At 40.0% G+C, this 26,803-nt stretch overlaps 2 protein-coding genes across 5 annotated transcripts in view; both read left to right on the top strand.

Annotated features, from left to right (window-relative positions):
* Nucleotides 1-17,085, top strand: part of LOC124875514 (cGMP-dependent protein kinase 1-like) — a 92,424-nt gene extending 75,339 nt beyond the window's left edge. Inside the window, exons 5-19 of one of the 3 annotated variants that reach the window (XM_047377727.1) lie at nt 1,233-1,338; nt 1,628-1,691; nt 1,768-1,845; nt 1,931-2,025; nt 2,650-2,715; nt 3,400-3,474; nt 10,008-10,104; nt 11,927-12,066; nt 12,256-12,345; nt 13,024-13,165; nt 13,421-13,584; nt 13,668-13,790; nt 13,875-13,937; nt 14,011-14,092; nt 14,183-17,085. In XM_047377727.1, coding sequence (XP_047233683.1) covers nt 1,233-1,338; nt 1,628-1,691; nt 1,768-1,845; nt 1,931-2,025; nt 2,650-2,715; nt 3,400-3,474; nt 10,008-10,104; nt 11,927-12,066; nt 12,256-12,345; nt 13,024-13,165; nt 13,421-13,584; nt 13,668-13,790; nt 13,875-13,937; nt 14,011-14,092; nt 14,183-14,281 — 1,484 coding nt within the window. In that variant the 3' untranslated portion in view covers nt 14,282-17,085. Of the gene's footprint in view, nt 1-1,232; nt 1,339-1,627; nt 1,692-1,767; nt 1,846-1,930; nt 2,026-2,649; nt 2,716-3,399; nt 3,475-8,496; nt 9,900-10,007; nt 10,105-11,926; nt 12,067-12,255; nt 12,346-13,023; nt 13,166-13,420; nt 13,585-13,667; nt 13,791-13,874; nt 13,938-14,010; nt 14,093-14,182 lie in introns of those variants that run through there. The other 2 variants (XM_047377729.1, XM_047377730.1) reach the window with 2 other exon arrangements.
* Nucleotides 17,086-19,025: 1,940 nt separating this feature from the next.
* Nucleotides 19,026-26,803, top strand: part of LOC124875675 (protein FAM13A-like) — a 17,203-nt gene continuing 9,425 nt past the window's right edge. For both annotated transcript variants that reach the window (XM_047377974.1, XM_047377972.1), the window contains exons 1-4: nt 19,026-19,564; nt 20,111-20,426; nt 22,930-23,071; nt 23,627-23,708. In XM_047377974.1, coding sequence (XP_047233930.1) covers nt 19,351-19,564; nt 20,111-20,426; nt 22,930-23,071; nt 23,627-23,708 — 754 coding nt within the window. In that variant the 5' untranslated portion in view covers nt 19,026-19,350. The remainder of the gene's footprint in view (nt 19,565-20,110; nt 20,427-22,929; nt 23,072-23,626; nt 23,709-26,803) is intronic.

The following is a 26,803-nucleotide window of genomic DNA, read 5'->3' as shown; positions in this document are numbered from 1 at the left end:
AGAAGATTCTGTCCTGTTTCAGTCATAGTTATTTCCTGTCCACCTGTTCTGGTTGTCCGTGTAATTGAACCTGCATCGCTGTGAATCCATAATGTCTCCACATGGAGCAGAGCCCTCAGAGAGACTTGATCCTCTCTGTTACAGACAGGTTTTTGTGGTGATTTAGGCTGTTTCAGACCAGGTCCGGCAGTTTAACTCAGATCGCAGAAAGAAAACATCTGAACCCAACCAAAGATGATCTCTGAGAGTGATGCATCACTCTGTAACCTCAGTGTAAAGCAAAAGAGTTATAGCATCAGAGTGAGACTGCATGTGTAACAAACTGATCCTAGTTTCTGGAAACATTCCAAGTTACACCACTTCAATAGGTTAAAGCATTTTCTTATATTGTGCCTGAACGTTTTAAACTATTTTAAGGCTTGCAAAGAAAATCAATTGCTTAATCCATCTTATTTTCAGATCTCTATTTCACCCTTGTCAAGCTGCTCACTCAGGGATGAATTCTGCTTCCCTTTTGCAGTGTTTCTCTGTCTGAACTGAGGTGTCTTCCAGTCTGAGTAACATGTATTTGATGGATCTGAGATTAGAGATGTAGCCAAGAGCCTAAAAATGCAGCTAAAATAAATACCTATTAATGTTCAAAGATGTTTTGAATAAGCTGAGGGATGTGAAACCAAGGTCCAGTGTTTGTTTGTTAAATATAAAAGTCAGCTTCTGTTTAACAGACTAGAATGTGTTACTAAGCAACAACTTCAACTCAGTGCTCACAGTCAAAGTAACCCAAGTTTGTCTGTTGGTCACAAACACAACCTGTATGCCTGACCAGGTGTGCAGATTTAAACATCTGACACATCCACAGAGATGTGCATTGTTTCCATGACAACCTATACATGTGTTGTGAACGCACAGTGTGGCACTTACTCAGGTCTTATCTGAGGTTAACGTGTCACATTCAGATTAAAGATGAACATGAAAGCCTACAGACACACACATACAAATATGAACACATGCATACAAATGTAAAGATTTACATGAAAAGCCAGCCGCTTTGTGTAACATCCAGAACCACTTATCCATTAGAAACTTGTTCAGAAATTCTGACTGATGTGAAGCTGAAAGTTTGCTGCTGCTGATTGTTTCAGCTCACTGTGCTTCAGCTGACTGTTTTAGCTATAACTCTTTACGCTCTGTCTTTCAGTTCTGACTGTTTCTGCTCCATCTGTGTGTTTTAGCTCTGGTCCATGTGAAGCTATGGGCCATCGACCGGCAGTGCTTTCAGACCATCATGATGAGAACTGGCCTCATCAAACATTCTGAATATATGGACTTCCTGAAAAGGTGACTGTCTAATCTCAATCCCACTGATCTCATCACCATGTGCACCATAGTGGCTGCAGAACTACTAATTTTAGTCATTCAGCTCATTCTTATGCACACCGAAGGTTCTCCAGATCAAAATGTACCCCGTGCAGATGCTTTGTGCAGACTGTTTTAGAAAATTCCTCTTCAGTATTTAATATTTTTTAGTAAAACATGATGGAAACCATAAACACAAACTGAAGTCAAGCACTTTAGATACAGAAGTTACAATTTAAGATCAATTAAGAATACATTTTTTTCTGTGCAGCGTTCCGACCTTCCAGGGTCTTTCAGAGGAAACTCTTAGTAAACTGGCAGACGTCATGGAGGAGGTGAGTCCACCATCATAATCATCATCTCTTCTTCTTCTGCTGTGAATTGTCCAATCAGACACTGCTGTATGTCCAGACTCACTATGACGACGGTGAGTACATCATCCGACAGGGAGCACGTGGAGACACCTTCTTCATCATCAGCAAGGGGAAGGTTAGTCCACTATCCTCCTCCTCACTGCTAGTGACATCATTTTTCATGCTAAGATGACTTGCTTTTTAACCATGCTCCTTGCCAGGTTAACGTGACTCAGGGGGATTCAGTCAATCAGGACAACATTCACCTGAGGGAGCTCGGCAGAGGGGACTGGTTTGGAGAGCAAGCGCTCCAGGGGTAAGACCATGTGACCAAAGACAACCAATGACGCTCCACCTTTGAGTTCCATCCAGCCTTCCATTTATGCATGCATCCTTTCCTATAATGGTCCATCCAACTATCTGTCTGTCTGTCTGTCTGTCTGTCTGTCCATCCATTGGACTCAGTTCCCTATTTTGGGTTTGATGGACAACTCACTGCCTGACTTAATGTCCATGTGCATGATGAGCTGTACAGTTTTTAGAGTTTGGAACAAGTAATTAAGTTTTTCAGACACTGCAAATACTATTGGTCTGAAATGCTGTGGAAGCAAGATGAATGGAATGTTTCTCACTCACAGCTTTTGCATTTTAGCTCCATCTTTGTTTTTGAAGTTGATAAAGACAAGATCCGATTGTTTTTTTAAGTACTAAAACATGGATTTTTGAGGTTGATGGAAAGGTTTGTTGAAATGGAATGTTATTATTTTAATAAAGAAATATTTTGATTTTCATAAAAGTTGAACACAGCTGACTTTATTTCAGACAGTTCATTTAAATAAAAACTTTGTTTGTGGTTATATATTCTTCTGTGCCCAGAATGAGGTGGTTGCCTAGCAGGCTGTTGGTTTGATCCCCAATAATAATTTACGTATGTTTCCAGGGAACACTTGAGAACAGCCAATGTGATTGCTGCGGAGCCCGTCACCTGCCTGGTCATCGACAGAGAGTGAGTGTTTCCAAACTTTTCAGAATCAAACACACCTGGACTAAGAGCCGACATGTCCACCTGCTGTGGGTTCAGTTTAGTCTTTTTATAATGCTCCTTTAACGCTGACAATGCTCCAAACATTAGATTTAAATTGTGGGAAAAGGTGTCACAAATTGCTTAAACTAACACTGCCCTCTCCTGGCTTATAGGACAAACTACTTATACTGTAATTATCACTACATATTAATATTAAATCCTGGCTGAAGATATAGTTCAGAACGTACCGGTGCTTCTGGTGTCACTCATGTTTCTCCAGTGGCTCCTTATAGTTGCTTAAGTCCAATCCCAGTCCCTCATTTTACCTGCAGAGGAGGCTCTGGGTCTGCAACAGCTGTTTAACCCAGTCTAACACAATGATTTTCCTTTTGGTCTGCAAAGTTCCTCAGGAACGTCATGTAGTTAGGGCAGTCTTATTCCAAACTGCTTCAACCATAGCCTCCAACGCAGTACATCCCTCTCTGCCTGCAGAGAGCACCTCCAACACCCTAACTACACTAATCCTCACGAGTTGTACTGTGTCTTTGTCCTCTTAACATGTCAGCCATGGTCTGGTCATACCAGGTGTTCCGGACTGGACTGAAGCTTCTTGTTGGGCGCCAGTTTGATAAATTAATTTAACATCCCTTGTTTTTCTCTCTTCAGCTCATTCAAGCATCTGATTGGTGGACTGGACGACGTCTCAAATAAAGTATATGAGGATGCCGAAGCAAAAGCTAAGTAGGTTTCCCAGACGGTGACACATCTTCAGCATCATCAGGACGTTTTTACTCTGACATAAACTGCTTTCAGCTGAGCTTCATAGTTTAATCAGAAAATCATGATGAAAGAGCACATTTTATTCACAGTTCCATCACTGCATCACTTTCACAAAACATATCTGTTGTATTGGTGTAAAGATAATCCCATCTCATTAAATCGCCTCTGGCTGGGCGTAGCACGTGGTGTAGCGGTAGAGCATGCAACCCATATTCGGAGGCTAGCTTCAGTCCTCAACGCAGCTTCGAGTCCCGACCCGAGTGACATGTGCTGCATGTCTTCATCCCACTCCATTTCCGCCTACTTTTGAAAAAAAATAAATAAATAAAGGCCACTATTGCCACTATTGGCCATATTTGCCAGGCTTCATTTTTGAAAAATGTATATCTGAATATCTTCAGGATGTATAATTAAAAAAGTTTAAAAGACGCTTATTTTACGTTCTAAAAATATGATTACTCTGGCTATATTGGGAAAACAGCCCATCACCGAGTCATCCTTTTATTTTGAAAGCAGGTCTGCAAAGGTGAATGTCTTTGTACTCCCGCCAACTGAAGTATTCCCTCAGTTTGAGTCAACAGGGCCTGATGTTCAAAAGGTTTTGGTGTGTACACAAACTTCTTTGCCTCCGCAAAGCTGATCTACAAATGAGGTGCTAATGATATTGTGGGTGTAAAATCAGCGGAACTGCAGGCACAGACTTTTTAGCGTGTTTTTGCCTTCATCAATATGCAAAACATATGATAACGACCCAAACACGCAAATTTATGGGAGATTGATATGCAGATGTAGCTAATCCCTGATCACCCACAACGCCATGTATCAAGCCTGAAACAGATTGCACGTGTTGTTTTTGCGTCAAGATTTAGCACGTTTGAAATGCAGGTACTAACTGGGACGCAAAAATCTCTGCTGTCACTGTGGCCAGAAGGAGGCATAGATATAATGACATATGACGGAGAGAAAGAATCATCTGTCCATGAATCAATAGATTTGGGTTGTCAAAAATAATAATAATAGATGAGAATAGAGGATTCTATGTAGGATTATCTAAGGTCTGATTTGGAGCAACTCACAAATAAAAACATAACATATATCCTATGATAAAACTCCTTACAAAACTTTTTTCCTGTGTCTGGATCATTCCAACACACCATCGCTGTCAGGGAGATAATCTGCAGCTGAAACACAAACCTGATCATGCAGAAGTGCGCTCATAATTGATCATCCGCCTGAGAAGCGTGTACAGCCTGTTAATTGTAATTGGACTTAATGCAAAGGACCCACTGTGCTTTGATGTTGATAATATATTTAATAGGAAAGAAATAAAGACATAATGCAGATTTAATCCTTCATTTGCAAACTGGATGCTAAAATCACTTCTTAGCAGGTGAAAAATCATTATTTTAGGGCGGCCTTTCCATGTGGTGAGAAAGAGAGTGTATGCTTTAATCTTGTCACTAAACAAAACCCATTGCCTTATTGTGTCATTGCAGAACAATCTTAACTGGATCAGTTTGACTACATTGTTTAAATGTGACAATATGCCAGGTGAGGGATTGTACAGTAAAAAATTATTTTGTCACCAAAAAACAATTTAAACAATCAAGCAAATTGTATATTGTTAAAATATTGGCAAAACAAACAAAATTAATTCAGTAAAATCATTGGAAAATAATGTATTTTTTTATATATAAATGTTCAATTTAAATTCTTTGCGGGACAGTTATTTGACTTTATGTGTTAAAATTAGCAAAGCTATATGTCAACTCCTACAACAAAATATTTTTAAGTTGCTAATATTACATTCGGCCTCAATTGTGGCTGTTTAATGATAAACTCTTCAAACAAATTCTTTCAAAAAAGAATTAAAAGATCAAGGGAGGCAAACCTCTAATAATCTCGCAACCGTTGCGAGTTATGTCGACGAAAACAGTTAAGCTGTGTGCACTCCACTGGTGTTATCAGCCTAGACCAGATGCCCCGTGTGCGCACCGATGGCAGAGGGCGCGCCCCACTCTGGTCACAGCTCTGCCCTCCTGCGTAAATAATAGACGTCAGACGTTTCTACCAGCCTTTTTCAAAACCAGGCAGGCATAATGAGCCTACTATCATGTTAGAAAACAGTGTGAGTATTAAAGGTTTCCCCTTAAAGAATACAGTGGTGTGTAAAAATATTCATACCCCTTTTACTTTTCCACATATTATCACATTACAACCACAAACATAAATATATTTCATTGGAATTTTTTGTGAAAGAACAACACAAAGTGGTATGCAATTGTGAAGTGGAACGAAAATGATAAATGATTGAAAACATTTTTTACAAATAAAAACTAAAACGTGCGGTGTGTAAAAGTATTTAGCCCCCTGTACTCTGAGTGCAGCCTTCAGAAGCTGCCTGATGATTGCTAATGACTAAATAGGGTCCCCCCTGTGTGTAATCTAATCTCAGTACAAATACAGCTGCTCTGTGACGGCCTCAGAGGTTGGTTAAGAGAATATAGGAGCAAACAGCATCATGAAGTCCAAGGAAGAAACCAGACAGGTCAGGGATAAAGTTTAAAGCAGGCTTAGGCTACAAAAAGAGATTTCTCAAGCTTTGAACATCTCACTGAGAACTGTTCAATCCATCATCTGGAAATGGAAAGACTATGGCACAACTATAAACCTACCAAGACAAGGCCGTCCACCTAAACTTACAGGCTGAACAAGGAGAGCACTGATCAGAGATGCAGCCAAGGGGCTCATTGTGACTCTGGATGAACTGCAGAGATCCACATCTCAGGTGGGGGAATCTGTCCACAGGGCAACTATTAGTCATGCACTACACATATGTAGTCTTTGGGGACACACCAAACATGTGGAAGATGGTGCTTTGGTCAGATGAGACCAAAATGTAAAACGCTATGCATGGAAGAAAACTAACACTGCACATCACTCTGAACCCACCATCCCCACTGTCAAATATGGTGGTGGCAGCATCATCCTCTGGGGTTGATTCTCTTTAGCAGGGACAGAGAAGGTGGTCAGAGTTGATGGGAAGATGGATGGAACCAAATACAGGGCAATCTTGGAAGAAATCATGTATAATTTCCATTCTACTTCCATTGTGGAAACGTTCAAGGGGTATGAATACTTTTACGAGCCACTGTAGATCCAGAATATCCAGTAGGTTTGATTATTGTAGTGATGTGCTTACTGGTCCTAAAAATAAGAATAAATCAGTCATCTGCAGCTCAACCTAAATGCTGCAGATAGAGTCCTGAGCAACACCAGAATCATGGAACATATCCAAGCATACCTTAAATACCTGCGCTGGCTCTCTGTTTGGACATGGAAACTTTTTGTTAGCTTTAAATCAGATTGTGACTGCTTACTTGTTTAAATTTAATGGCAACTATTTACCTGAAGACTTTCACTTTGATATGTCTCTGTGAATCAGCTGGAATTTAATTTAGCCTGAACTTTACTAGGTGGAGAAAGAACAACCATCAGAGGCATTTGTGGGCAGTGGGCCCTCATCCAATCAGGATTCAGCTGCTGCTGTAAACAAGCAAATATACAGTAACATTAGAGAGTCAACCGACTGCCTGTCATGTGACACCATGTAGCTGGACACTCGTGTTTCCTGTTATGGTATAGATTTAATATGGCACACAAAAACGCTAACCAGATGCTCACTGTCAGTCACGGTTGTTGTCGTGGTAAACAGTAAACAGAAAACAGAATGTGCAACCTGAGTGTGTGTTCCGTGGTGCTTTGTATGAGCTTAACTGTGTTATATCCAATAACCTGAATTATATCTAGGTTACTCCGGTTGATACAAGCTGACTGAAAGACTCACAAACATGCAGGAAGACTTTGTGTTCATCTTTAATTGGCAGAATCTGTGAAATTGTAAACACTGTATCTCCTGACTGCAGAAAAAACGACTCACAAAACCTGGGTAAAGATTCACTGTACAAATGTGTGCTCCATTTGTAAGTGAATTTGTAAGTTGTTTTTTTTAATTTTGATTACCAGAAATAATCTCAATCAGAGCTTGATCAGATCCTGAAAAGGACAAAACACAAAACAATGCTAAATCTCCCTGTGTTGTTTCTGCCTTTCTTGATATTTAATCTCCCTACTTTGTTTGATCTTCTTGAAGCTGCTTGTTTTACTTTGCCAGTCTGACTTATCCTTGTGTGTCCTACATGTACTATGAACTCCTAATCCCTTACTTACCATCGCCAACCAATTTTAGACTGTTCAAACACTGGCCAACAGCAGCTACTGTTTCTGCAGAAACCCGATTCCACTGCTTCCAGGAAGTAGTCTTGTCCTGCATGTAGAACTAAAGAGGCTTGTGTATTTCAGCCCCAACATAAAAATATAGGAGACATTGTTGTCAAAAGTGATACGACGACTCTATTGGTCCCGCACATTGTTTGGCCCACTCTTCTTCTGAGATTTTTGCATAGCTCCAAAAACATCCCGCCACACTATTTATATCAGATTGAGGTCTGGACATTGACTAGACCATTGCAACATCTTGATTATTTTCTTTTTCAGCCATTCAGTTGTAGACATGTTGCTGTGATTGGGACAGTTGATGGCCCAGTTTGGGCAAACTTCATGATTTGGACAGATAGCCTCACATTTGACAATATAATTTTTTGATATTGATTCATGGTCAGATTACAAGGTGCCCAGAGGCAGAAGGTCCAATCATTAGCCCCCCACCACCATGCTTTGTAGTTAGAATGAGGTGTTTGTGCTAATATCCTGTCAAATCATGCTGCCATATTGTTTTTGTAGGAGAAGAAGGTTTCTCTTTCAACCCTTCCAAACACGTTTTGCTAGTTCAGTCTGTCATTTCCAAAACTTTAACTTTATACATGGTAACCAAGTCTTGCAGTCCTGAGTCTGAGATGGAGCTCTTGTTTTTTTTTTTTTTGTAATTTCTTCTTTTTAAAGCATGCTGATCTAAGGCTCATTTTGCTGGGACATCAGCACGGGATATTTACAAAAAGAAAACCAGAAAAAAAGATTCCTCCTTTTTCTGGTTCAATTTATTCTGAATAAATAATATATTGTCTGATGTGTTATTGGTTATTTAAGGTCTGAATAATCTGATTTTGGGATCTGTTGGGGAGCAGGTGACCTGGTTTTGTGACTGGCAAATGGATTATTGCTGCCATTGTGACAGAATATTTTTTGTTGTTTGTCAGCCCACAGTGGGTTACTCTAAGTAGAAATGGAGATCTTGGGACATTAGGCTCAGAGGATTATTATTCCTCAGTTATGTCAGGTGGATAACACCTATGTTATAAGCATATATAAAATAACCTCATTCACTTTGAAGGCAGGGATAAATTCAACTCCACAGTTGATCCATGGAAACTGAAACTTAGGAAGCTGTGAGGAACTCTGATAATGCCTGAAGAAACTTGGGTGTCCTCTGGTTTTCAGGTTGGGACAATTTGTGCTGCAACCTCTTGACACTCAGCTAGCCTCTTTAATAACTGACCTTACTTTAGTGGGCCAACCTCTGAGCAATGTTCCCACCGCCTAAATATATCCATTAGCAGCAGCAACTCCCACCATTTGAATAATCTTCTCAGTAGCTGTTTCAGCCTGCAGGAGTCAGATGCTGCAGACCTGAGGCTCATTTTTGCAGAAAAGACTAACTTCTCTGGGTCTGGGTTAAAGTCCTTAAAGCGCCCTCTGTTTAACTGTTCCACATCAGAAGGTATTGTTCTCTTTGTAACAGTCAGAGAAACAGAAAGGTGATTCCCTTGGAGGTGATGCTGTTTTCAGACTTTCCTGGATTCTGACAGCAGTTCCTTCACTTCAGGACCAGCCTCTATCGCCAGCTTAATGCACAAGCCTCTGGAGGACCCTGCAACCTCACCGCCCCGCCGGTACCTCCACAGCAGAACTCTGCATGTCTACTGCTGCCATTGTTGCTACCCACACCATGTAAACTGGACGTGGATATCATCATTTGAGACGGCTCTGTTACAGACTCTCTGCCGAACGTTCTCTTGAGGTTCCAGGATTTGTTCGAGTTCAATCTTCGTGTTTTTGCAGCATTTTTCTGTAGAGTAACAGCTGAAACACCATCTGCAGGATCTTGTTCATTAACTTTTATCCCAAAATATTTACCAACCAATTGAAGGTTTTTTCAGCATTACTGTTAAGAAGGAAAGCTTTTTATTGTAATCCATCTTCTTGAAAAAAAAATTTGAGATGAGAGAGTTGCTTCCCATTCCAGGGAGGCGCCAGAGGGAAAGCCTCCCCAGCTTACCTTCTCATCCCTCTCACTCGCTCCCCATCACCCCTTTCTCCATCCAGACCTCCAAGAAATTTCCATTTTTCCGCGTGGTTAAGTGCTGCAGGTAGGACAGCAGGATTTTTAATTAACTGGACATGTTTTACCTGCTTAAATTGTTCGTCAGAATGATTCCTTTTAATGGACATTCTAATGATTGTGTTTATTTTTCCAGGTATGAAGCCGAGAATGCCTTCTTCTCCAGTCTAAAGCTGAATGATTTCAACATCATTGATACACTAGGAGTCGGAGGCTTCGGAAGAGTTGAGCTGGTATGTCTCAATCCCTACATGCACTCTTAGTGTAATGCCAGTGACTCCCAGCAGCTCAGAGGAGCTTATAGTTTTAATCAAATCTGTTGATAGGTCAATATTCCAACTGAATAATAAACTGAAAACAAGAAGCGAGAAAGCTGTTCCACACTGGTCACTAGTTTGATACCACTTCCTCATTTCAAGTCACAAATACAGAAACAAACAGAACATTTCTGTGAAAATTCAAAAATCAGACATACCACAAACAGTTTCATTGTGACTGTGTGATAGTTACAGTATGTATGTTTCTAGTAAAGTATCATTGCTTTTAACGAAAAACAAGTCCTCATTGGCTGAAACATCATAGACCTGCAGTTCTGGACTAGAACAAGTTTAGGAAAGTTCATTGTTGGGTGAACAGAGGAGGGACATGATGGAGGGATGAGGTGTTTGACGCACTGCCGCTTGAGGAGTCAGTTTTCTCTATCGTAGGAGGTGGGGTTGGTCGAAAGGAAAGCCCTGCTGTGGGTTTGCCCAAAAACAGATTGGATTCCAGGCCAGGGGTCTCCTCCTGAGGTATTTTTAGTTGTTCTGAGTATAACTCTGTGTTGTGAGGAAAGAGGCAACCTCTGACCTCCAGACCGCCTGTCTGACCTGAACAAACCGCTAATTTGGCTCTGTTTGAGTTTTGTTCCAACAAGTTACTTTAGTAATTTTACTTCAGCATGGACTTAAATGTTCCACAATTGTTTCTATTTTGGGCAGCTTCCTGGCATCACAGTACATTTTTAAATAAAAAATAAAAAACACCTTTTAATGTGGGCACTTACACTTTCTGTCTAATAAAGGAAGTTTCCAACATGTCAGTAAAACCAAAAGTAAAATAGTTAGAGTTGTCTTTGGTGGAAAGCTGAGTGGAAACTCGTCTCCAGTTCCCAGTGTTTTTCCGTCGGTGCTGGCAGGATAGAGGGGTGGCGGATGGGGTTGGAGCTCAGATATCCTGACATGGAGAATCTTTCCAGAAATAGAGGATTGTGTCATGATCTATAAGAAGCATAGTGAGGTGTTTATACCCTGAACACTCCTCAGATAGGTCACAATATCCCTGAAGCAGATTATCTCAGTTTTTGACACTATAAAACTGCTAAAGTTTGTAAAATAAGCAACAGTTTAATCTAATATAAGACGGACCAGACTCAGCTCAGAACACGCAGTGAAAGTGAAGAGATAATAAAATGCAATTTATTTGGGGATTTATTTTTAAAGACTGAGAAAACAAAAAAATTGGACTAAACCATAGATCTGATTGTTATAAAGTAGCTAATGAAAAAAGCTGCAGTTAGTGACAGGCCAATAAAAGCTGCTGTTGAAGAGCTATGGGTTCCTTTACAGAAATGATTGGTCTGAATATCAGGGTGTAACAGCTCATATTATTCACAGTTAGATATTAATTTAAAGAACACACCACCTGTTTGAGCACCAGGTGGTATAGCCCCACAAAAAGTGACCTTTTAGACTTCCCATATTTTTGTCTACTCTCTCCTCAGCTGCATTAGATCAGGTGAACCAGAAACGTTTTCTGTGCTTAGACTACCAAGCCTGTCATCATCTGTTCCTGCACTGCTTTGGTGTGGAGAGCTTTAGAAAGCATCTTCAGCTGCTCTTTTTCTGTCATGTCACTAATACACTAAAAACACATGTGAGTGCCCTCTACTGGAGGACAATGGCACCAGGCTGTGATGTCAATATCGTGATGGTTGGGTATTAATAGATATACCTTTACTGCTCTACTGTATAAAACACATGACACACAAGATCCAAACAGTCTGTGTTTGTTCAGGTGCAGCTGAAGAATGAGGAGTCTAAAACGTTCGCCATGAAGATTTTGAAGAAGCGTCACATCGTGGACACGAGGCAGCAGGAGCACATCCGCGCAGAAAAACACATCATGACCGAGGCACACTCAGACTTCATAGTCAGGTCAGAACTCTCTGAGTCTTTATGTTTTATGTGATAATTCATGTAGAAAAAGCAAGGTTCCTAGAGAATGTACTAGTTTCTCCTTTAAAAATTTTTGACCAGAGTGCTCATTTGTCCTGAGGTCTCAGTTATTATAAGAATTGCAGGTATTCTGATTTCTCACTGTGACTCTGTATTCTTGGTTGTTAGGTTGTACCGAACGTTTAAAGACAGTAAATATCTATACATGCTGTTGGAGTCATGTCTAGGTGGAGAGCTGTGGACCATTCTGAGAGACAGGTACGCTGCTTAGCTAGATGAAACAGAGGCTTTGACCGGTAGATGCATGGTACTGTAAATTCACAGCTTTTTAAAAAATGCTATAGGAGATCCAACTAAAACATGGGAACAATTTACTTCTTTGTTAGAACCATTCCATTCCACTAATTTTTTAAAATTAATAAAAAATTGTAAATGAATTGTTTTTTAGATGCTTTATTGATTTTTTTTAGTATGACTGATTACATAATTTATATTATTATTAGGTAATTTATTAGATTAGTTTTGTTTCTATACAGTTACTGTATAAATAACAAAACTTCTAAACTAACTAGAAATGTAGAAAAAAACCATATATTTTAATTATGTTTTTAAAATAATAATTTATTTGTTTTGTAATTTTGTTTGTAGATATTATTAAGATTTGCTTGGAAAGTTTCAATTTAAAGTTTTTTTTTAAAAATAAGTATAATATTGTTATGGGAGACTATAATTACATATTCAATTTTATTATTTAGTATTTGGATCTTTTATAAACAGAATATTAAAAAAGTAATCTTCATATATTGAAACTTTACTATGTTTCAAACATTTTCATGCTTTAAATTAACGTTTGAATGTGCCTGATAAAAAACTGGTGGGGATAAAAATGTCTCTGAACTCCAGACATATAATCATCTGCATCTCTGTTGGTTCCAGAGGTTCATTTGATGACTCAACCACTAGGTTTTACACGGGCTGTGTGGTTGAAGCATTTTCTTACCTGCATGCCAAAGGCATCATCTACAGAGACCTGAAACCTGAGAACCTGATCCTGGACAGCCGAGGATATGCCAAGCTGGTACGTCCACTATCAGCCAGCAGATTCACACAGGTCCCCTGTCAATCTGTGATTTACATTTAACATGTTCAAAAAGCTCCCACCACTTTGGACAAAAAAACTGAATCTGTGCATCTAAATTTTGGTATAAAATACATTTTAATAATCTTAAACCTTAATTTTTTTTACAGGAATTAAAACTACCATTACATTCCTGTGAATGAAACCCACATTTGTGCCCAAAGATGGAATGTAAAAGGTTTTGTCTTTTTGCAGGTGGATTTTGGCTTTGCAAAGAAGATCGGATTCTGTAAGAAAACATGGACATTCTGTGGAACGCCGGAGTATGTTGCTCCGGAGATCATCTTGAACAAAGGTCATGATGTTTCGGCAGACTACTGGTCTCTGGGGATCCTGATGTATGAGCTGCTGACCGGCAGGTAAGGTTTCACATATTTTATGAGGTCAGAAAAATCTAACATTTTACATTTTCGAGTTCTAAAGTGTCCATTTGGGTCTGCAGTCCTCCGTTTTCAGGTCCAGATCCAATGAAAACTTACAACATCATCCTGAAAGGCATTGACATGATCGAATTTCCCAAGAAGATCACAAAGAATGCTGCCAACCTCATCAAGAAGCTCTGCAGGTAGGAGACACTGTTTCCCAAAACATAATTCACAGATTCCAGCTTCAGCTTAGCTATTCGACCATGTCTTGATTGTGTCTGCAGGGACAGTCCATCGGAGAGACTCGGAAATCTGAAAAATGGAGTGAAGGACATCCAAAAGCACAAGTGAGTGAAATGAAAAAAATGGTTTGTTTTTGTTTAAATCCTCTTTACATGAACTGAGTGTTTGTGTGTTCAGGTGGTTCGAAGGTTTTAACTGGGACGGACTGAGGAAAGGAACACTGACTCCACCCATCTCGCCTAAGGTAGGCAGGCAGAAGGTATAAACCCCCTTGACACATGATCCTAATGTTCGAAATGCCCAACTTTGTTTTTTCTGACCTTGAGTTTTTTTGTGTTTTTGTTTTCAGGTGTCCTCTCCAATCGACACCAGCAACTTTGACAATTTTCCAGAAGACACAGACGAGCCGCCGCCTGATGATAACTCAGGATGGGACTATGACTTTTAAACAGTCCTCCTCTCTGTGACGACGTTAAAGATGAAGACCCACCAGGCGACAAAGCCGACTGTGGAGAGTTCATGCTTGATCTGAACTTGGGTCATTAAATGATTGGAGCTCTAAGCGTAAATGGAAGTGCATGGAAAAGTATCTCTGGAAGACCATGCGCTCATCCAGCGGGTTCATTCAAACATAGCTGAGTGATGAAGCAGCTCAAAGTGCAGAGCTGGCTTTACGTTCTTGATTCTCTTCTGGTTCTTAGAAATCTTTGGGAATGTTGAACTGTTCAACCAAACAGAATGCTGCTGAGCTTTTCTATGAATCTGAGTCATTGTTTTGCTGCAGAGAAACTCTGAGGCAGTTCTTCCATCAGCACCTGGACCACTGTGGTCTCCTTTAAACCTACTTTGTAGCTGCAAGACTCTCTGTTCCTAATATTCTTACAAAAATGAACTGATCCAGTTGCAAATGTTGAGGTTCTTTAGTTTGTGTAAAAAGTGCCAGTTCTCAGCATCGCCTTCAGTTTCTAAAAATCCCCTTAGAAAACTGCCAGGACTTAAATCACAATCTGCTTCCACTGAAATCTGACAGATATAAGGAAAACGCCTGAAGGGGTCCAAAAGTTCTCAGATGTTATTCACAATATGTCTTCTCACCTGGAGATCTTTTTTTCTTTGTTTTTTTCTTTAGACACTTTACTGATGAATAAAATTAGTTTTAATATGGATAAAACAGATCAGATCTGAGTTTAGGCCCAAATAGCAAGAGAAACAAACAAAAAAACCAACTAGAAAAATGATTATTAGAAACTGCTGACCTTCCAACTTAAAAACGTTAAGGATCAAGCAAAAGATTTTTCTTAGAAACTTTTCTGTCTTTCAGTCTGTGAGTAGCAGCATGAAAAAGAAAGTTGGTGTCATTCTTCAGTACTTCCAACAAGTACAGGCACTTCTACATCTTTGTTTGTTACCAGGTGGTTGTTGGTGTGAAGCTGGGCATGGTCAGTGCAAAACGGATTTACTAAATGATAATGTCTGCCTCAGTGGCAGCATCAGTGATTTAAATCCTATTGGTTCTGAAATCTGCAGAATTCAACAGATGCTCATTTCTAGCTCCTGTGCAGAGAATTTGTGAATGAAGGTGTAATTTCCTGCTGAGAACTAACATTCATGGAGCAGTGAGACAAGAATATCATGTCAATGCAGATTCCCAGAAAGCAGGTGACACTTATCCTTAATGTTTTAATAAAAGCTAACCCACCTTCTTTCCTGGTCCATGAAGGCAGTTTACCTGCGTCATTTCAGACTGGTTTGGAGTTTCCTTCCTGTTACTCTGTTACTGTGAGCATAAACAGATTACATTGGTGGAAGCTAAGCTGGAAATTTTCTACCGACCAGGTATAATTACTAAAACATTCAGCGAGGATATCTCCAGTAACAAAGAAAGGAAAAACCATTGGTCTTTTCACAAGGATTTTAGCATCATTATAGTGTTTGCTTCCATCTGGTGGGTTAATGTTGCCACTGTAATTTTCTCATGGTGCTGAGAAGACCTTAAATATATAGCTTTTTACGCTCGGTGCCTATGTGATGTGTGGATTCTGTGAAAGCTTTTAACATCAGATTTCATTTGGCTCTGATTTGCTCAACAAACAACATTATGTAAACAACCATGGAGGAGTTGTGATACTCTGAAGCTGTGACCATGTTTTCTTTAACTGAACTGAGACTCTGTAGAAATCCTTCTTCCATTCTGCAGACAGTTTGATCTACTTGGTTGGCTGTAGTTTTCACTTTGTGCCACTACATGTCACTGCTTAAAATATGCTGGACATTAAACTCCTATAACTTTGTCTAACTCAAGATTTCTGTTGAAGATTGCCACTAAATGAACTATGTTTATTCGACAATGAAACTGGTGATGAAGAACATCGATGACAAGGTTTGATCTCTTTCTGATTAACCAGTTTCTAATTGATCAGCTAAATGTGCATTACAGAAGGGTTTAAAGCAGCTTGTCAGCATTTACTACAAAACAGACTAGGATTCAGTGTCAGCTCTCTTCATTAAACCTGTGACCATGGTTGAAATATCAGGTGCTGCAGCAAAACAAACTATTACATGCACGACCTTTGCATGCTAACAGTGTTGAAGTGAAAGAGTTGCGACAGATGTGCCGTTTTGATGTCTACTTCCTCAAAGAAGGATCTCTGATCTCTGTATTTTGTGCAATTTTTAAAAAGTGAACAGCTGTGTTCATTTTGTATGAAGCTTTTGTATTATCAGTCAGACTTTACTGCAATATTTTTGTAAAATAATCAGTTGTGTGAAATCTCTGCATGACGACAGTGGTAACAGTGTATGGTCTGCACCACTAGAGGGAGAGTATAGTCCAGTTAATACAATCAACCAAAATTATCTGAGAGTTATTATCTGGAGTCATTTTAAAAGTCAAATATAAAAATGAGTTTCTTTATCTGATGGCAGCCAGCATTCACTTTAGAGGCAATGACCTGATCAAATTATTTGATGCTTAATGTCAGTGAGGTCATGTTGGAGTATTAAAGTTTTGTTTGGACCACAAGGAAAAAGGTGTGCATATTTCAGTGATTCTAATTTGTGTTTATGGGTGATCTATTTGTATATTGAGGAATATGTTCCTATAGCTCCTATATATTTAATATTATGTTACAACTGTAGCTAAAGAAACTTCCTGTTTTCTAGTGCAGATAACGTCTATGAGTCAGACTGTTAGAAACTGAGACCTGATGCCAAACTATGGATGTTTAAAAAAAATAAAAGGTTCAACAATAATTCTTGTACTGCTTATAATGTACACACACACACACACGGATGGATAGACAGACAGACAGATAGACAGACAGACACACACACACACACACGGATGGATAGACAGACAGACAGACAGACAGATAGACAGACAGACAGACAGATAGACAGACAGACAGACAGACAGACAGACAGATAGATAGATAGATAGATAGATAGATAGATAGATAGATAGATAGATAGATAGATAGATAGATAGATAGATAGATAGATAGATAGATAGATAGATAGATAGATAGATAGATAGATAGATAGATAGATAGATAGATAGATAGATAGATAGATAGATAGATAGATAGATAGATAGATAGATAGATCGATAGATAGATAGATAGATAGATAGATAGATAGATTTGAGCTATGTAGATGTTTAGGGTTTGAATGCAGATCAGCTGAAATGTCCTCCTCCGATCCCTTCTTCTCCTGCTGCTGTCACACAGGAACCACCCCTCCCTCTCTGACTTCGCTTCAGCCCTCCAAGGACTCTGTTCAGATCTGATCAGCAGGAGGTGCCAATGCAGCAGAACCAACAGCTAAGCTTTAATCAGCTAATCAGTCCGTCCTTTATCATGTGCTGTGTACCTGCATCTTCACTCTGACACAGATATGCCTGAAAAATAAGGACAATAGAAATACTAAAATAATACCTAATGAAAACGTCATCAGTTAACATCAGGTAACAATTTATTGTTTTAATAATGAGCAAATGAAAACAAATTATTAATATACAATATTTTGGATGGAGACTGGAAGTAGATAAAGATCAATAACTGTCACTGTGCAGGAGTGCATTATTGATTTATTGATGTTTATACGACCACAGGGACAAGGCTTAACATTAGTATTGATGTAGGTTTTTGGGATTTAGGTGTTTATTGGTTATATATTTATTTTGCAATCCATAAATAAAGCTCTTTGTAACAAAATGTGACCTTTTTTATCTTGTCATTCTTTCCTGGTTGGAATAGCGCCACTTCCACCTGATTTCAATAAGGGTAGATCTTCAGAACAGTAGATGGAAGCAATAATAGGCAGTGGATGTGAAGAGGCAGAACTTCTAACAGCAGAAGTTGGTACTTACAGACACAGACATCTCTTTACAGTTAAATTTATACTTAATAATAAAATTTTTTGAGCGGCAGCACACTGAGCGGAATGATTTTATTCAAAACATTGTAATGACATAAGGAAACATGCATTGATTTATGATTAATTGAGACTGAGAGTCTCCTGGGTGTAGGTGTTTGGCGTCAGCACCTTGTGGTCATTAGTGGTATTATGGTTTAATCCAAAATTGTTCACACAGTTCACACCAGGTGTAAATAACTGGATATGGTTTCAGGTCTGAAACACAGATCAGGAAACACAGTCACACCTTAACCGTTTTAATGGTGTTACTGACGAAAAGGAGGATATTTGCTCTCTGTCAGGCAGCAGGTATCACTCGCTTTGAGGAGAAGGATGTCCCTCCTCCTCCTCCTTGTTCTTCTCCTCCTCCTTCATCTTGCGCTTTTATGAATGAGATGATGATGTCAGCAGCAGGACCCTCCTCCTCTGATGCGGGAAAAACCTCACCATCAGATAGAGAGATGCTCCCCACACGTCTCTACTCCTGACGGAGGCGAACATCTCCATCCTCCTCCTCCCTCCTCTTCCTCACAAGACTGAGGATGAGTAATCCAGCCGGGGAGAGAGGGGAGACGAGAGAGGTGCACACACAGTGAGGGAGAGAGAGGGGAAGGAAGGGAGGAGACCATTGCATCATCATCATCATCATCAGTGAACGTGCAAAACGACAGGCTGAGAATAAAAAAAAAACGTCTTGCTGAGCTGAGTCTGAACTGAGCAGGCTAATTCCTGAACACTCACTGACAGCACAGGAGGAAGGAATCCGGAGAATTTGATCCATACTGCTGGATTTTACTGGACTAGATCCCCACCTTTAGCACAAAGCTGAGAAAAGGAATATTTTTATTTAACATCTTTACATCTGGCTGACCACAGGGATGAGGCTAATTTGTGGATCGAAGGCTGAGTGAGTCACCCTTTAATTTGGAGGACATGATTATTTTAATAGCAGCAACCATCACATCTTCCTGCTCCCTCACCATGTAATGATCCAGGGACCAGGACAGGGCTAATATCTGGATCCATCTAAGTGACAGGACTGCTGTCTGTATTGGACACATTCCTCTTGGGACCTGGTTTATCCCTGGATAGTGTATTGGCATGTTCTGTTTCTGCCTGCAGAGTTCTCTGCTTAAGCTCCATGCTCTGGAGGTGGAGGGGGGGTCTTCACAGGGGTCGTCCCCAGAGGAAAGCCCCCCTGCCCTGGGCAGCAAGGAGCAGAAGAGCCCCTGTGTTCCTGCTGAGCTGGGTGGGAAAGATGGAAGGACTACAGCTCTCTGCCACAGAGCCCCAACAGATGAGAATCACCCACCAGGTACACCTGTCTGTCTCTTTCCCAACCTGTCTGTTTCTGTCTCCGCCTCTCTGTCTTTACCTACCTGTCTCTGTCTGTCTGCCTATGTGCTGGACAGATGTCCTTCAAAAGTTCTTTTTTCAGTAGATAAACTGTTTTCATATTTTGTCTGTGTGTTTCTGGTGAATCAGCTCCTTCCTGCGTCTCTCAGTTTGTGGGTTTGTGGATGCCTGTGTGTGTTTTCAGCCTCCCACTACCCCTCAGCAATCAGCTATTTATAGCAACAGAAGTAAAACTCTGTGAAGCACACTGACCTCTTTCAGCTCTTCTATTCTCATTTAATCTGCTTGCTTCACTGAAGCTGCTCTCTGTTAGTATTTGCTGAGTATTTAAAGTCTGTGCAGAGTTTTAACTGTCACTGGACACCAAGGAGGCTTAGCTTATACTCCATGAACATCTTTACAACTAGTTAATGACTGAAAACATTGAGAAACCGCTGTGATACTATGAAAAATACATGACAAATGAGTCGTTGCGCTCCATTAATTTGTTGTTTGTGTTCAGCAGAGCTTCTGACAGTCCTGACCAGACCTTCACAACCCTCCAGACATCAGCCATTAGCTTCCATCCATCCTAGCCAGCAGCCTCCGGTCTTTGATGGGGTATTGTCCCCCAGTCCTCATCATTCCCCACAGAGGAGCAGCCCTGGATTTGAGGTGGGAGGAGGAAACGGCTCAGAGGGAGGAGGAGGTGGAGCTCTTCTCCAGCTACTGGCAGGACTTCCCAGTCCCCTGCCCTCTCCACGATGCTGCAGCCCCAGCCTGAGGTTCAACTCCGACCCAGATACAGCACCATCACCACCCTGCAGCCAGCAATACATCCTGTGAGCATCCTAAGCCTTAGTGTCATATTCCAGCCTCATGAGGTCATTGTCCTGAATGCTTGAGATGTTGCCTTATTTTAAAACATGGGTATCAAACTCTATTCCAGGGTCCTGCATCTTTTAGATGCCACAATTCAGCCATTTGATTCAGGTGTGCTGAATCAGAGACACATCTAAAAGTTGCAAGACACTGGCCTTGGAAGACTGGAGTTCGACACACTTGGTTTAAAGGAACGTGTCATAAGCGGATCTCTGCAGAACATGAGGACATGTGGAGGAAGTGACAATCATTTGAATCAGGTGTGTTGGAGTTTTTTAGACTCATCTAAAACTCAGGACTACTCAGGACACTGGCATCTGAAGACTAGAATGGCACTGATTTAGTGGAATTAATGGATTTTAGATTCTGGACATGCAGGATCACATCCTGGAGTCAGTTATAACTTCATAAAATGTCTTTAAGTGGTATATTTTGAGCTAAGTTATAAATTCATGAGTGGAAACATTAATGACATTTAGAAATAGGACTGATTTAGGATGTTTGTTGATGACAAGCTCCTGGATTTGGGATTAAGATTTTAATGTGCGACTACCTTTGCTGCATTCAGAACCAGAACTAGAGTATAGATTTTGCTGTTTGTCCTCAAGCAGTTTCAGTTCCAGGAATCAGTGTTTCACAGACCAGGGACCTGATTTAGAATTTGAATGGATTTGTAAAATATTCATTCCGTCCAGTTTTGGTACTTCTAGATATGAGTCGACATATGAGGCAGGAGGTTTCCCTGATATTGGAACCAAAATAGGATGTGTTTTCCCAAAAGAGACTCTGTCCTCAGAGTTAATTGGTCTTTGAGTCTAGAGCTGGAACTTGGTAGTTCTGGATTTGGCCTCAGCTTTTATGTTTTTCTAGATGAGTTGTTGAAAGTATTTTTTTTGAGCTTACATTTGGACACTTTGATCCAAATATATGTCTAGATCTGGTAGGTGACGTATTACGGGTCTGGGTTTAGGAGTTGTTATAGGCCTAGACTTAAAAATTATTAGCCCATGGTGTTTGTCAAGTTTTGGTACGTGATACTGTATCTAGATATGAGACAGGTTCTTTGCTCGAACTTGGACCCAAAATATAGGTCCACAATAGTTCTACATCTGGGACTTTTTTATATCTTGGTTTTTCCATCGGGATTATTTTTTGGAAACATTTGGACTTAGATTTCGATTTGGTACAAGCTATTTACTTGATCTTGGATGGAAATGGGTAATGTTTACTCTAATGTTACTCAACAGTAATATTTTATTGGTCTTGAATTGAAATAGATTAGTATCTCATTGCTTTCCATTAGTTATTGATGTAGCTTTTGATTTTTCTAGGTTGGTATCACATTTGGACTCATTTACATGTATTTGGTACTGTGGTGGCACTAATTTGGTGGTGATTGGATTCAAGTCTGGGTTCTAGCAGGATCATTCCAAAACTTTAATAATCTCCAGGTGAAGTTGTCCTGGGCCTCTTTGCAGCTTTCCTAACCAGTTTTTTTCTCACCCTTTCACCAACTTTAGGGGCATGCCTTGTATTTTCTCCACTTGATGACTGTTTTCGCAGTACTCCATGATAGACCTGAAACTTTGCAAATTCTTTCATAACCTAATCCTGACTTATACGTTTTGACAGTGAGATCCCTCTGATGTTTCAAAAGCTCTCTATTGTCCATGTCCTCTGCTGTAAGATGAGTTTAAATGTGATTCTGAACACAACAACGTCCCCAGATATCAGAAAGTGAGCTTTTGCAACCATTTTATTTTTTATTTTGTTTGTTGCTTGAATGTTTTTCAGTTGAGCTGCATGGTCTATGGGTCACATTAAAGGTAGAGAAAGTTCTTGGTCCTATTACTTACTATCATTACTTAATATCAAAAAACTATCTTTTTAATATGACTGTATAGACTTTATATATCCACTTTAGGCATTTTAAGCATTGATTTGTATCAATAGACTGAACCACTGTTTGGGACATATTACTGGATACATATTGGTGGGTATGCAAGTTTTTTTAAAACTAAACAGTCCCAAACATACTGTCGCAGGATTTGCAGAAAGAGTTTGTGTTTTTTCCTGATAAAGCAGTTTCAGTTTGACCTTGGCATGTGTGCTTCTTTAATGCATCTTATAGAACCCATCCATTATTTTCCTACGTTATGTTTTGGAGCCGAAACTTGAGGCAGGAGCTTAAAATTAGTTTATTATCCAGTTCATTATTTCCATGTCTCACTAGAATCAGTATTAGACTCATTATCTTCTTTTTACCACCTAACTCTGTGCTCTGCTAGAGGAAGGCAGGGATCCACAAATTGTTCAGAGGTTTTTAGAACCGACTCTATTTATGGGAGCTGTCTATATCTACAACTACAAGCCCTGGCCTGAGCTTATGTTGAGCTTATGTTCTAAAGAAAAACTTTGGGAATAAAAGCTAGTGAATGTGAACGTTTATCTTCCTGTCCGCAGGTGCAGGAGTCTGGGGGAAAGGACTGAAGTTTCAGAGGAAGAATGTCCAACATCCATCCCTTTCCTCACCCGACACATTCAAAGCCTGAAGAAGAGAGTTCGCAGGTTTGAGGATCAGTTTGAGCAGGAAATGAACTATAAGGTAAATCCACACCTCCGCTGTTGTATGATGAGATTAATGGTTGCCTGAATCAGTCAAAACGCTCCCTTTTCGTTTTTCCTGCTGCATCTCTATTTACCGGATATATTTCTACATCACCTCACTGTAGAATAATCTGCCAAATCCATGCTTTCCAATGTTTGTCATTCCTTTTTTATACACTTTCAAGTTCAGCATTCCTAAACACAGTACAAGCTGTTTCACATGCAAAGAAAATAAAGACTTCGCTGATAACTCATGGGGGTACCAGCTCCCCATTGACTGCATGTGTGTAAAAACAATAGAAAACTTGCTGTTGTCGCAATTGTCAGATAAGTACATTATTTGGTGCTCATTTGCCACCCTTTTGAATGCTGCCCTGGGCAACTTCCCATATCAGCAATGTCAAAAACTTCCACTGTCCACTGAAATGTAAACTTTAGTATTTGACTATTGGTATCTTGTATATCTGTTGTTTTTATGGATATGTCTTGAATGGATTTAAATGATTTAATTAATTTGAATTGCTCTGTCTCTGTTGTGTGTTTGTTTTTTCAGCCGTCCCATAATGATAAATACACAAATTCAGAGATGGTCAGAGTTATGAGTGAGCTGGCAAAAGCTCGGAAACAGCTTAAAGGTAAAATACAACAAAGTCTTGATTTCTGTTTTAGTTTATAAAAAAATAAACTAATATACAGTATAGACACACCTTCTCATTCAAAGAGTTTTCTTTATTTTCATGAATATTGTAGCTTCACACTGAATGCATCAAAACTATGAATTAACACATGTGGAATTATATACTGAACAAAGAAGTGTGAAACAACTGAAAATATGTCTTATATTCTAGGTTCTTCAAAGAAGCCACCTTTTGCTTTGATTACTGCTCCACACACTCTTGGCATTCTGTTGATGAGCTTCAAGAGGTAGTCACCTGAAATGGTTTTCCAACAGTCTTGAAGGAGTTCCCAGAGATGCTTAGCACTTGTTGGCCCTTTTGCCTTCACTCTGCGGTCCAGCTCACCCCAAACCATCTCAATTGGGTTCAGGTCCGGTGACTGTGGAGGCCAGGTCATTTGGCGCAGCACCCCATCACTCTCCTTCTTGGTCAAATAGCCCTTACACAGCCTGAAGGTGTGTTTGGGGTCATTGAAAAATAAATGATGGTCCAACTAAACGCAAACCGGATGGAATAGCATGCTGCTGCAAGATGCTGTGGCAGCCATGCTGGTTCAATATGCCTTCAATTTTGAATAAATCCCCAACAGTGTCACCAGCAAAGCACCCACACACCATCACACCTCCTCCTCCATGCTTCACGATGGGAACCAGGCATGTAGAGTCCATCCGTTCACCTCTTCTGCACCGCACAAAGACACGGTGATTGGAACCAAAGATCTCAAACTTAGACTCATCAGACCAAAGCACAGATTTCCACTGCTCTAATGTCCATTCCTTGTGTTCTTTAGCCCAAACAAGTCTCTTCTGCTTGTTGCCTGTCTTCAGCAGTGGTTTCCTAGCAGCAATTTTACCATGAAGGCCTGATTCACACAGTCTCCTCTTACCAGTTGTTCTAGAGATGTGTCTGCTGCTAGAACTCTTTGTGGCATTGACCTGTTCTCTAATCTGAGCTGCTGTTAACCTGCGATTTCTGAGGCTGGTGACTCTGATGAACTTATCGTCCGCAGCAGAGGTGACTCTTGGTCTTCCTTTCCTGGGGCGGTCCTCATGTGAGCCAGTTTCTTTGTAGCGCTTCATGGTTTTTGCCACTGCACTTGGGGACACTTTCATAGTTTTCCCAATTGTTCGGACTGACTGACCTTCATTTCTTGAAGCAATGATGGCCACTCATTTTTCTTTACTTAGCTGCTTTTTTCTTGCCATAATACAAATTCTAACAGTCTATTCAGTAGGACTATCAGCTGTGTACTATATCCACCTCCTGCACAACCCAACTGATGGTCCCAACCCCATTTATAAGGCTTGAAATCCCACTTATTAAACCTTACATTGCACACCTGTGAAGTGAAAACCATTTCAGGTGACTACCTTTTGAAGCTCATCAACAGAATGAAAAGAGTGTGCGGAGCAGTAATCAAAGCAAAAGGTGGCTACTTTGAAGAACCTAGAATATAAGACATTTTTTCAGTTTTTTCACACTTTTTTGTTCAGTATATAATTCCACATGTGTTGAATGAGAAGGTGTGTCCAAACTTTTGGTCTGTACTGTAAATCTAAAACCTATTACTATGACAATTACTCTGACAGTTCTCCTGTTGATTATATATACAAAAAAAGGCTAAATAAAAACAATAAACCATTTGTTAATTATCAAAAATATTTTGGCTGTTATTTCCATCAGTGTCTCCATTTCAGTCACAGTTGGTGTAACAGATTCCATAAATAATTTCTGCCAAACTGCTATCCTGGCAAGAGAATGCTAATCCATGAAGTTCCAGATGTAATTTTGTCCTATTCTTTCTGTTTGAAGATGTCCAACATTATAGGGTTGCTTCTTCTTCCTCAGCTATGTCTTTGGGATGTGTTTGGAATATGGTTTTCTATTGTCTTGGTGAAAAATGTATGTACGTCCTGTTGAGTTTGAAAACTTCTGCGTACTCTTGTGATCTGAGAGAGACACAAATGTCTTCTGTGCGATGAATATTTAATCAAGGTCAGAGTTCAAATGTGCAAGTGTCTTCTGAAAAGAAGGCAATCTTTCATACAACACATATGTTTTTACAATAGATAACGTGTGATAACATTGGATATAGAGAAGTGAAGTGGAATCTATAAATGAGAATGACTAGTTTTCAGGGAGATGGGCAGTGGAGTCGAGTGGGTCAGAGCTCAGACCCTCCTTTCCTAGAGATAAAAACTGACTTCATCTCTGCCTCAGGTTAATTGTGATCTCTGCTGGTCACTCCATACTGTACTTTAGATTAATCTTGACGTCAACAACTTAATCATATTAGGCTCTGAACCTGTGTCAATGAGAGCCCATTTCAATTTAGGCCAAATCATATCTGGTAAAAGTGGCTGACCGCTGCTCTTCATCTTCCAAACTCAGATCTGTCCCACTGCAAGTTTTCACACCCTCTATCTCTTTGTCCCTGGAAAAGATGTGGTCTTGAAACCATCATAGATGTGAAAATGATGCAGCCATGTATTTTAGAGCCTGGCTGGCTCTAGAACCAGGCACTTGTTGCTGACAACAGGGTGGATGCTCCTTTTCCAACAAACTTTTTCAATATATTCTGCTCTGTAGAGGGAGAAATGTGCAAAATCTTCCAAGTTTCTCTGTGGATCTTTCTTTAAATCAGTTCAGTGATTTTTCACACATTTGTTGTCAAGCTGGGAATTCAATACAATTGACTTCAGTTTTATTTACATAGCTGCAATTCACAACACGTCGTCAATTCAGTCGAATAATACAGATTTCAAGTCAGGTACATACATTCCAATTAATTCTAACTATCACACAGTTCAGTCAGATTCAGTTTATTATTCAAATTGGTTAAAAGTTTTTCTGTCTAAGGAAACCCAGCAGGTTGCATCGAGACATTGACTTGCAGCATTCACTCCTCCTGGATGAGCATGTAGCGACAGTGGGCAGTTGCTTGCATTGACTTTGCAGCAATCCCTCATACTGAGCATGCATGTAGCAACAGTGGAGAGGAAAACTCCCTTTCAACAGGAAGAAACCTCCAGCAGAACCAGGCTCAGTGTGAA

This window comes from Girardinichthys multiradiatus, chromosome 10 (genome assembly GCF_021462225.1).
Source record: "Girardinichthys multiradiatus isolate DD_20200921_A chromosome 10, DD_fGirMul_XY1, whole genome shotgun sequence".
NCBI lineage: Eukaryota > Metazoa > Chordata > Actinopteri > Cyprinodontiformes > Goodeidae > Girardinichthys > Girardinichthys multiradiatus.
Note: the sequence above shows the minus strand (reverse complement) of the source record. Positions and strands in the feature narration are given on the sequence as shown.